The following is a 12,110-nucleotide window of genomic DNA, read 5'->3' as shown; positions in this document are numbered from 1 at the left end:
TTTCTTAAGTGCTGGAGATTGAAGGCTCTTGATAGAAGGAGTTCTGTACCACATCATTCTGTTGTCTGAAGTCCAGCCCAGCCTAAAAAGGCACACTTACCCAGAAACGCTTTAATTCTTTCACCAAGGACTTTCAGGAGAAGATCAGAAGTGACACATCCAACTGATGCACTCTGCACCCAGGCACACTGAACTGCCTGCTCAGAGGTATTACAGCTGCCAAAAGAACACATTTCTTAAATCCTCTGAATTTCTGCCCACCACAGTGAACAAAGCAATACCAAGAAATTTCCAAGTCACAGAAATTACTGTAGAAATTGCTCTTTATAAGAATCATTTTTCTAAGTTTTCCTCAGAAAGAACAGACGTTAATGCTCAACAATTCACACACATTTAGATCAAAAAGGCAGTGGTGTGGAGAACACATACTTGTTCATCCCAACTCACAGCACTGGAAGAACAAAGCTGCCGGGTAGCTCAGCACATAGCCTATGTGGGTGAAGGCACAAGGAGATGCTACAGCCCAGTCCTGCAAGCACCACCTAAGCTCTGCCTCAGCTCTGGTGTGCTGAGCCCATCAGTCACACATGCTTCAGCTAGCCCCCCAAAAAGCCAGCTCCCCTGCTGAGCTCTGCCTACTTCCCAGCCTTAGTTCCTCCAGCCTTCCTTCTTATCCTTGCCCCTTTTCTCCCAGGGCTCCACACTCCCTCTGCTCCTCAGCCTCCAAGTCACCCAATTCTTCCAACATTCCAGACCTAAATTTCTCTTCCCATTCTCCTTTCAGCCAGCTTGTCCTCAGAGACTACATTAGTCTCCACTTCCACAGTCATTAAAAAGCAACAGTAACAACAAACTCAAGAGTTAGCACAAGAGGAACAAATTGGGATTTCAGCCGCTGGCACTATGCCAATGTGGACCACCACCAGTGTCAGGACAGAAGAAACCACTACCCCAGGTGAGACATGCTAGGAAAGAGGCTTTCAAACTCAAGGCTGGGGAGTAACAGGCCTTGCACTAAACAAACTAATCTTGTATGTGGGAAACAGTGATCCTGCCACGCTTACACTGCTACTTCTGCAGAGAGAAAAGTTCTTTTTCTGGTATGCTGACTAGGGTGAGCCTTCACGTCACACCTTCATCTTACTCCAGTATTCCCACACATTGATGTTCTCATCTCTGAGATGTCTGCTCTTGCTTCCCCATTCACCTGCACTGCATTTCCTACTACCCCCACCTTTAAGCAGAGGTTTTCAAAGAAGCACCGCTGCACTTTTCCTCACGTGTGCCCTCCTGCTTGGGAAAAGCACCTCTCTGATTTTCATGAAGCTTCCAGTAGACAGACGAAATCACCTGGAGACAACAGGACCTGCACAACATGAAAGCAGCAGTTCTCTTCAAGACCAATGAGAAAGCTCAGGTTCTGATGGGGGCTGGAGCTTGTGGAGGCTTTCAAAAGCACTGATATCTTATTCACAGCTCACAGCATTATACAGGCATTCACTTTCTAAAGACTTTTAGGGACAGATAAGACAGAAGAGGTGGATGGTACATTACCTGAAAGGCCACCAATGCACACCTGGAAGAGAATCTCTATCCAGACAGAAAGAAAAGAAAAACAAACACTGCAATCTGTAAGAGCAGGTACTTTCTAAAGCCTGTGCATACTTATAACTTTCCACACAACATCCAGAGAAGAGAAATTTCTTTTGGAGGCCAAGCAGCTCAGGCACACACGCCAAGAAGCACACCATGGCACCCTCTGTTCCTCAGGGCACAGCACTGCTACATTCCCTTGCATTTCTCAGCTAAATGAGCCACACAGACATCTTCTCCAGAGCCTTCTTCAATAAGCCAGAAGTATACTGCAGCACCCACCCAAGGACTTACTGTCCACTGTAATTAAGCAGACATAGGAATGTGTCTAGATATGCTGCATACCAGAGAACAGGGGTATAAGCAGTAAGGTGCAATGGGACCAACTGCATCAACTGTGAGCAAACAGGATTCTCTCCAAAACTTCAGTGTGCTTTATTCCAATGTGAAAGCCTCAGAATCATCTGTATTTATAACAGAAATACAGGAATTGCATTCTTGAAAATTAGGTTACATAAAACCTGGTGGTAGGTGAACATCAGGAAAAGCCTCTAAAATTTAGCTATAAATCATACCAAACAAGTAACATCCCTAAATGTAAGCACTGAATAAGCAAAGACCTAACTGTTAAAAGCAGGTATTTGCTACGTGTCACTGCACAGACTATAACTTACTCCACTTGCAGTAAGGATTCCAATCAGAGCCAACATGACTGCCACCTGCTATTAGTCAAAGAGGGAGCCATGAGAATACAAGGCAAGAATCACTACCTTCCAGTGGAATACAACTGTAACAAAGAGCTGCTATAATTAGTAGTAAGAGCTCATTTCTAACGTACAATTTACGGTAACTACAGAGACATCTCAAAGGTGCAACAACAAAACACACTGAATAGAAGCATCTGGAGGTTTTCCGTTTGCTGTTAGCCAATTCTCAGCCTCTCAGGCAGGCACAAACACAGCCCAAGCAAAGTGGTAGCATCAAGGTTAACCCTGCACTGCTCCCACTTCCCAGAGGAGATGTCCACAGCCTGTATGCCATGCATACCCTGCACTACAACAAGGGCACAACAGGACAGGGTTCTACCACCTCTTTTCACATTGTCTCCCCAAGTTCTCTCAAAGAAACTATTTTTGGAGATGAAAAAGCACTACTTTCACTTAGGCAAGAAAATTCTCACACTTAAAATTCAGGACTTGATCCTACAGACTTCTTCCTCTAGCTAAGTTGCCAGCCACGCTGTTATCAAAAAATGATCTTGCTTTCTTCCCCGCTCTTATAACTGGGACTCTGCTCTTGGTCGTGAATACTCAAATGCTGCTTTGTTTTAAGGTTTCATATTTGGCAACAAACGCAGTACCAAATGAGGAACAACAGAGCAGTCTCGTTAAAAATGAGATCTGATCTAGGAAGTAAGTAATGAACAATTTGTAGGTGGCAGCATTCACCTGGAGAAAATAGAGCCTGCTTGTCTGCACTGTGATCCACACCTCCCACACCTCCCCTGTGCTTCAGGGTCTGGTCCCAGAGCACACAGGATACAAACAGAGGCAAATTATCTTGCAATCCTACAAACTGGTCCCCGTGCCCTGCAGGAAATCGTACTTTTCAGTCTCAAAGGAAGCTGCTGCCAAAGGAAGGCGAAGCCAGAATCACTTATCTGAAAGGGAAAGCATCCCTGCTACACACCACTGAGTCCAATGGGCTGCTGCTCCAAGAACCAATGTAGCTGCACTTACAGCCATGGACACTGAGCTTTTTTTTTTTTTTTACTAAGTGCCAGGATGAAATAAATGTATCCATTTGCATTACTACACATCAATGCTTTTTCAGTTAAACTATTAAGGAATAGACATCAATGTAATTGTACCATGCATTTATCATTCACACGCTCTACACTCTCCCCATAACTTGGAAATTCTTTAATAAATTTCAACAAACATCAGGACAATCACAGCATCAGATAACAAACTTGCATAGAGAAAAATATAAGGAAATGAGGCTTAACAAAGACAACTTTGCTTGTAAAGAACTAAAATCAGACAGAGGCAGATAGATCCCACCTGCCAGTGGGATTACCAGTAGGCAATTCTTCATACTGAAGTTCAAAGCAGGAGACAAGAATGGCTTTCTAAAAGAATTTGAGGAACATCTCACAAAGAAGACAGACTGCCGGTAGGTCCTTTCAGCTGAGAAATGAAGAGGCAGGTAAAACTGGTGTTGGTGAGGACACCTTTGATAAGTATTTCTTTCAGCATCAAAAGGACAGAATAATTCCACTGAGCCATTTTAGAGGCCCTGCTCACATCACCCAGCTTGCCAAAAATCAGGATGCCAGTAAATCCCACCCTGGCAACCAACCTCCAGTTCAGGTTACAGCCCCCAGGCACCAGTCCCAGCAGCAGGGAAAGCAAGGGCTCATAGAGCCTATGGAACACCAGGGAGCCTGATCACATACACACCTAACAGGCTGCTCCTCCATAAAGGCATTTCTATAGGGGCACTCAGGCACAGCATGAACAGTCTCTGTAAATCTCTGTGGGATTTCTAAGGACCCAAGCCAGCACACATTTTAAAATATTCATGCTTTTTCCAAAGTGTTAGCAGTTTCACACACTGTTCTACCAGAGAGACAAAGGACTGCAGTGGGCTTTCCCTGTAGCCATGGATAATCCTGTTATTCTATGATGTATTTTATAAACATACACTACTTATAAACTACTCCAAAGCATTACAGGAACAATCCTAAAACCAAATACATGTCTTACTCTCACCCATTCCTCTTTAAGAGTTTTCCAGTCCCTCATCTCACATCCAGCCTAAATTTACTCTGGCCCGTCCATACCCATCTGTTCTTGTGCTAACCTTGCCCTTTAGCTCCAACCGTTCGCCCCCACCCCACATCCACCCCTCTGATGTGTATTTATAGACAGCCATCACACTCCCTCTCAGCCTTCACTCCACAAGCTAAGCAAGCCCTCAGCCTCCTCAGGCCAGCCATGCTCTCCAGCCCCCTGAGCACTGCACTGGCCCTTCCCTGCACCTGTTCCAGCCCAGATTCCTCCCCCAGCACACAGCCAGCACCGCACAGCACATTCCACAACAGGGCCCAATAAGGCCCAGCACAATAGCATTAGTGCACCCTTATCACCAAGGGACTAAATCCCCAATAATCTGCCTTTTCCACACAGGCATCAGCTGTGACCCTCAGGCTGCAGCCAGCTAATATACCCCCTGGCTTCCCAGGGGACAGCAAATCATGCCAGACCTCTGAAAAAGCCCCAGTGACAAGCACCACAGCACTGCAGCTGACACACTACACCAGCATTAAAGGAATAGCTTTGTCCCCTCAATTTAGTAACCGTGATGGTGGCGAGACCCCGGGAGGGCTGGCTCTGTCTGCCCTCACAACCCAGCACCCCAAAGCTAAGGGCAGGTCACCACACAGCCTGAATGGCAGCTGCTGCAGTGCACATCCCAGCACTAACACCCAAAGTGAAAAGGGACTGCAGCAGAAACCAGAAGAGGGGGCTCAGATCCACAAGCCAGATGGATTTACAAGTGAGAGCACTCAATGACCACCCAGAGTGAGCCCCAGAGAGAAGAGACAGGAAACAACACAGACCTTTGGACTGACCCTACCCAAATTTGTGCCATTACAAGAACAAATTCCTCTCCTATTTATTTCAACATGGGGGCTCTTCACACTCCCTAGGGATTTCTGTGGCTTCTCACTATTTATATTCCATTTCATAACACGTTGGTGAGTAACTGAAAGATCCTCTTGTCTGCACCACTTGGGATCACAGGCTTATTTGTTGTTGCTTTACAGGAGCACAAACACACCACATAAACCAGTCAGAAAAACATTACCACCCCACTGTCCAGTTCCTGCCATTCCAGGTGCTAGAGGACAATCCAGAGCCACTGCTACCTGGGAAGAGGGGAAGATGAATTCATAGGAAAGTTCTCAGTGCTGATTTGCTACAGCTGCCACACAGAGCAGTGAGGGTTAAAAAAGCAGCCACAGATACTGCACATACACAGAGGAAAAACAGCCCTTCAGCTGGCCTGGGAGCTGCAGGGAAATAACTTCAATGCCTACAGGAAAATGAATATCCTGGAGCCAAGCCTCTGCTCTTTCCTAGGTTTCAGGCAGGATAACCCACCTATTAGCAGCTTGCCAACACCAGCATCTTAAAATCAGGGCCATATTCTGCAAATACAGTTAAAACCCATTGATTTTTTTTAGCCCTTGCTAAGATAGCTTTTCTCCCCACACAAGAGTTGGAGTCAGAGTTCATTTCTGCAATATGAATGCATACATTCAGGTACAGATCTCAAAACCACTCTTGGTGGCCCATTTTCTCATGTCTGTTGGACATCAGAATAATTCTAGTTCATCTTCCTTCCTATTAGGAGTTACCTCTCCACAGTAAAGAGGTTTTCTGGAGAGAAGCCATTAAATAAATGCAGCTCTCACTGATGTTCACATACCCCTCAGCATCCCCAAACTCACCAGCTAACAGCTGTTTGGAAACTCTTTAACTCTTTTCTTCTTCCCCAGATGCCAAAGACTCCTTTCTCTGTGCATTAAGCATTCAACAAAGCCCACCTACCAAATTACCACCTTAGTCCATAACCACGCTTCGTAACTGCTTCCTTCAATCAGGACTTTTTCCACTGAATTTCTTCTAAAATAAACATGGTATAGAGAACAAACATATGCCTACAGTGAACAACCATTCATCAGCTTAAGTAACTCTAATGGATGCCACTTTAAACTAAGCCTGCACCATCTGTTCTACCCCTCAATTAGAGAAGCCAAAAACATTACTCAATACAGAGTTTAAGAAAAGCCAGCTAATTTATGTAAGTTTTCCTTCTCAGCTCGGCGAAGCACGCTCTTGTAACATCTGATATGCAGACACAGATGAGAAAGGAAGGCTGCCTTCTCTAACATGATTATGAGTTCTGTCAGGGGAAATAAATTTCCCTGCAATACTTCACCACGTGTTTCACTTTGTTATCTCCGTAAGTAACAAAAACCTTCAGGAGGCAGAGGAATCAAATCAGGAGTCCCACACACAGCAAGAGCAGGGCACAGCTCACATCCTGACAGACTTGTCTATGCACCAGGTTCACCTGGGAGACCTCTGAGAGAAAACATCTTCAGCCACCGACTGGGCTCTGTTACCATAGCCAGCTCCTCATGTCTCTTACAGGTCAACCTACTGGGTACAGAGCATCTCTCAGACCAAGCTGATCTGGAGCAAAGGGATTGTCCCATGTAAGGGTAAGAGGATCCTCCCCCTGGCAAATGCACTGAGTACAGCAGCACCAAAATGATGATTACTTGATTAGAATAAAAAGCAACAAATCTCACAAAGTTCTTTACCTATTTTCACTTCAAACTACCATGCCCCGCCATTTTTCAATGAGAAAATGCCAAGAGAAGGTCACTGCCAAACACCCTCAGCCCACTTCCAGAAGCACAAACACCACTTTAAGATCCTAGATGCACTACTCTGCATCCCACCACAAAACATCACTGGTTCATCAGTCTGGACACAAAGGAAGTCACACTGGCCACAAATGCATTTATCAGGAGATCCTGTACCTACCTGACAAGAGTATACAAGAGTATACGCTGCTGCAAGCAGCTCAAAGTAAGGTGGTCTATCAATGACTTCTGCTGATTTCAGCATCCTCCCCTTGCTATAGGATTGGGAAGGTAAGACAATCCACCGAAGCCCCTAGCATCACCACAAGTCCCACAGCACATGCCTCAGTGCAGCCTTTAGTTATTCTCAAGTGAAAGAGAAGATGGTATTGTCTCATGTCTCAGTGCTTCACAAAATACTGTCAGGTTAAATAAAAGCAGCCCACAAAAACACCAACGTCTCAAACTGTCAGCGATGGTCATGATTTACACAGCTCAAACCAATGACAAAGACAACTCGAGCCCTCCCTGTAAAGGCACAGCAGCAGCTGAAGCTCCCTTTAGCGCAAACTGAGCTGAACTGTGCCAAAGATGTCACATTTCACAGCAGCCTGGAGGAAAGTTACCAGGAATATAAATACAGGCACTAAAACAAAAAAGGGATTGGCACATTGAGATGAAACATCATCTGGATATTAAAAGTAGTATCACTGAACTCCAGGTAGTCTGCCTGTCCCACTTAAAAGCTTCACATACTCGATTACATCCATTTACTGAGAAAACAGCCTCCAGAAATTTGAGATAAGTCCATGTTATGCTTACTAGAACTTACTGAATGAAACCAAATGCCACCTATAGAACATGAGTGGAATCACTCCAGTACAGAAGTACCACTGTTTTGCTCCTGGATAATGAACACTGCCATGGACATGGTGGGCTGTAGTTCAACGGAGAAAAGAAAAAACACAACCTAAGTGTGACGCCAAAAGTGCAAAGTACTGCACAGTTCTGCAGTTCACATCAGTTCATGAAGTCTAAGCAAATGGCACATTACACAATGTCAAGTTTACTCTGTTTGTGTTGGCAAGAGCAGTTTCCACCAAGAAACATAGAAAGAAAGGCAGGTAGTGAGAAAAAGGGGAATGAAAGCTCTCAGGAAACTGCACAGACAACTTTTGTTAATGACAGCAGATTTCTTTGTGTGCTCAGCCAGAATGGATCCACTGGCTTTGGGTTTTTGGGTTCTTTATGCCAAACAGCTTTGAACACAGTAGTTTGTTGACAAACAAGAAAAGCAGACATGCAGCCCCGCAGAACACAATGGCCAAGATGCATCATCCTCACAGCTACCTTTCAATCAAAATTTCTATTAAAAAGTTTAAATGAATCTGAGGATGTTCTGCTCCAAAGCACTCACAACCCACACAGTCAGTCTTTCCCTCACTTCTATGTGCAAGAGCTCCAGTATAACTCTTGTTAATGAGCTTCACCATCAAGTCTGTAGGAGGTTTTACTCCCAGATTTTTCTGGACTTACCAGAAAATACCAAAACCTCTTCCCTGTAACAACAGCCTAAATATCCTACCAGCCTTGTCAGCATGCCTGGGAAATGACCAGGACACAACTTTTCCAAAGCACAGCTGCAAACCCCTCCTCAGTGAGGAAACTGCAGACAAGGGATCAGAAGCAGCATGACAGGGATAACAAGGCAGCTGAGTTCTAAATCCCACTGCTCACCCACTACTGTGGATGCAAGGTTGTTCAATTCAAGAGAACACGCTCATTACCTTTCCTGAGCTAACTGCAGTAGATCCAGTAGTACTTAAATTATCTCCAAAAAACATTTAGCAAGAATTAAGGACAGTATGAAAAAGCAAAAAAAAAAGCAAAGGCTGTATATATGTGTGTGTATATATATGTATATAAAACCAGGTATATATATGTAGATACACACACACACACTTGCTTTTCACCATTTTTATTTGGCAAGAAATCATCCACACTGTCAATTAATGGGATGATCAAAGCATCCCACAGACAAACAAGATATGCAAAGAAATCAGGATATCACAGAGTACAAACACCCAAAATAAATCTGGTTTGCTGAAGTGTAACTGCCATGAATCCCTAATATCATATCAGCAATCAGCTCCCAAGAAATGGGACCAGGATGGTTGACTCAGTGTAGTGATCAGCTTGCAGAACAGCATATTAAGTACAGAACAGCATATTAAGAAGTACACAAGTTCCACTTGGATCAAGCATCACTTGGAATTCAATTACAACCAAAATCTTCATTGTAATTTGACAAGTCTTACCTTATAATTGCTGGAATTCACCCAAGAGGTGGCCAGTCCATCGACCATTTTATCCAGCATCGTCTGATCATGTTCCAGATCAGCTGACTTCTGTTTATCTGAGAAGTAATCTATCAATTCCTGACCAACCTGAAGTCTCTTCCCAACATCCTTCTGCAGCACCTGCGCTAAGCAGTACTCCATACTGGGCTCCATAGTGTCTCAGAAACACAGCACTAACAAAAAAGCTAGAGGGCAGACAGTCCAAAAAATCCCTCTATGAATGTACGCAGGAGGTCACTTCTTTGTTCAGTGAAGGTTACTGAGGGCCTGGGTTTCAAAGATGCAATTCTGAGAATGGCAACAATGCAGCATGTGTGTGTGAACAGCAGCTGGCAGGATATTAAAAGTCCAATTTAAATAACTAGTGATAGATGAAGCAATGAGCAGTGCTGTACTGTTGGGTCTGCAATAATTCTCAATTCAGCAGTCCATTCTGAAAGAAAAAGAACAGTATTATAGGTTAAATTAAGAACAGAGGGAAAAAAAAAGATTGAAAGCATGTCACAAAATGGGTTATTCACATACAGCTGCAAAGCTGTGATAAGTTGGATATGAGCATTGTTCTATTTTAAGGAATCAGACAAGGTAGGTCAAGACAAAAACCTCTGGTTATTCTTCACAACAGTTAGCCAGCAGATCCCCAGCAGCAGCTTTAGTGACAGACAGCAAACCTGGGCCTTAAGTAAGAATTAATAATATTCTTCCAAATACCACCACCACCATTCATCCACAAAAGAAGAGACAAAACCCTTATGCAGGCCATCAGGAAAACACATCTGTTTTAAGGAGTGAAAGCAGGAAGGCATCTGGATCCTGTTTGTACCACAGGCCACCAGCAGTCAGTGCCACCAGCTGCCTGCAGGATTCAGCCCTAATGCTGGGCTCCAGGAACCTAAAGCAAGCAGTTTTCAAATACCCGATGCTCAAGCTTCTTCCAGGCTGAATCCTGACGCACCAAAGCACAGACCTAGGAAAAAGTCTGCTGCAATAGCATAAGCAGGACTCAGCCAGCAAGGCCTGTGGCTTCCTGAGAACCACAGCCATGGAGAAGAAAGGCCAGGACAAATTTTGCTGCCATTCACAGGCACAGCATCTTTTTTAAAAAGAAAGTAGTTGCACATCTGAATTTGGCTATGCTCCCCAACACCTGAAGTTCTCTTCTCCATGGACCGCATTATAAGCTTTTTTTCTTTAGGGTTTTTCTCAACCTGCAGCCAAACCATCCCATCCAGGCACAGACCTCCCAGCTGTCCTCCACCAGCCCACGGTTCCCATTGCATCCATGCTGCTTCTGAAGCACTTCCTCTTCCAAGTTAGCACTTCTAGTTAGAAGAGGATAAAAACCCTGTATACCTTTTTGTTTCCAGCCTAATAATAGCCAGAGCTTGACATCTGCTCTGCTTTCTGCACCACAACAAGGAAAGCAAGCCAAGCTCAGTATGAGGCAAGAGGCTGTGAAGCAGACACCTGGTTCAATACACTACTGGAGGGAAGCAGGAGGCACACGTTCACTAATTGGAAGCACTGGGGCTGCAATTCCAAATACCTTCCATTTGAGCAAACAAGGCCTTCGCTGAAGCTAATAAAAAGCAAAGCAGGTCTGAAAGCAGATGAGATGCTCACAGAATCCCTTGTCTGGAAGTAAAAGCACACTTGCACAGCACGCCGTATCAGATCATTATCTCACCTCCATCCTCCCTGGCCACACTTGCACACTACTGCATCCCACAAATGCCACTCACAGCTCCAGAGGCAACAACCGAGTTTGGGATCTAGAGCCTGCAGCTCTACTGTGGCTGCCCACACCAGCTGCACCACTACTCACCAGGCAGGAAGAGCCCCTAGAGTACAGATTCCCCCTGCCCAGCCCTGCAGCTCAAATCCCCACTGGCTGACAGTGATCCAAACTGGTTCTGTACAGCCAGGAACATACCTGAGCCAACTGCCTGGCAAGCCCTGCCATCAACCAGAAGGGTTGCTTCATGCCCTTAGACTGAAATCCCTTCTCACCAGCAAAACCTGACCCTCTGGAGCAGCAAGGAAGCATCAGCTGCATCTGCACAGCACCTGGGGCTTTGTCAGTGCCATGGGAAACGACCAGAATACAACTTTCTGCTTGCTTCTGATCAGCACACCTTCCTGAGCTGTCCAGAGAGCATATCAAAGTCTTATTGTTTCATAAAACCTATTTATCTACCTATTAAGTAGGAAATACAATAATGTCTTCTATTACTAGCTTCTCTGTCAGACCATAGCTAAGATCTCGACTTCCAGTTCTGAAATTGTCAACAACAGCTCAATCAGCACTCAAAGTCACAGCAACCCTTATTTTTTCCTTTCTAAATGAGACCCTGGTTCCAAACTAGCAGAAAGCCATACCTCTCCTTACTACTGGAGCTGCAGTTTGTCCACTGTGTCAGCTCAGCACCAATTGAAATACTCTGATCTCTCCCATCCTTACAGAACGCAACAGATTTCTAGCAGCCAACTGCAACAAGAAGTGATAGTTTTAAACTGATCTTGACAAAAAAATAAAAAGAAAAACCACTCCCCAAAATGGCACAGGGGAAGAACTGGGCCACTTCAATCACAAAAGCACAGAAGTCTTCCACTGAGTCTCCTCATCTGTGCCTCTGAATACCGGCCCGTCCCTGCCCTTCAGCATGGGCTGGCCCTGCTGCTCCTTGCTCAAGGCACTCCTTACACCAGAGGGT

General features: G+C 44.8%; 1 protein-coding gene across 15 annotated transcripts in view; it reads right to left on the bottom strand.

Moving 5' to 3' along the window:
- CLASP1 (cytoplasmic linker associated protein 1) overlaps positions 1-12,110 on the bottom strand; it is a 155,319-nt gene that overhangs the window by 136,009 nt on the left and 7,200 nt on the right. For all 15 annotated transcript variants that reach the window (XM_042878002.1, XM_042877984.1, XM_042877987.1 and 12 more), the window contains exon 2: positions 9,355-9,829. In XM_042878002.1, the coding sequence (XP_042733936.1) occupies positions 9,355-9,549 (195 nt within the window). In that variant the 5' untranslated portion in view covers positions 9,550-9,829. The remainder of the gene's footprint in view (positions 1-9,354; positions 9,830-12,110) is intronic.

This window comes from Lagopus leucura, unplaced genomic scaffold (assembly GCF_019238085.1).
Source record: "Lagopus leucura isolate 7727_CA_CO unplaced genomic scaffold, USGS_WTPT01 Super-Scaffold_100019, whole genome shotgun sequence".
Classification (NCBI taxonomy): domain Eukaryota; kingdom Metazoa; phylum Chordata; class Aves; order Galliformes; family Phasianidae; genus Lagopus; species Lagopus leucura.
The sequence above is the reverse complement of the archived record's forward strand: the minus strand, read 5'-3'. Positions and strand labels throughout refer to the sequence as shown.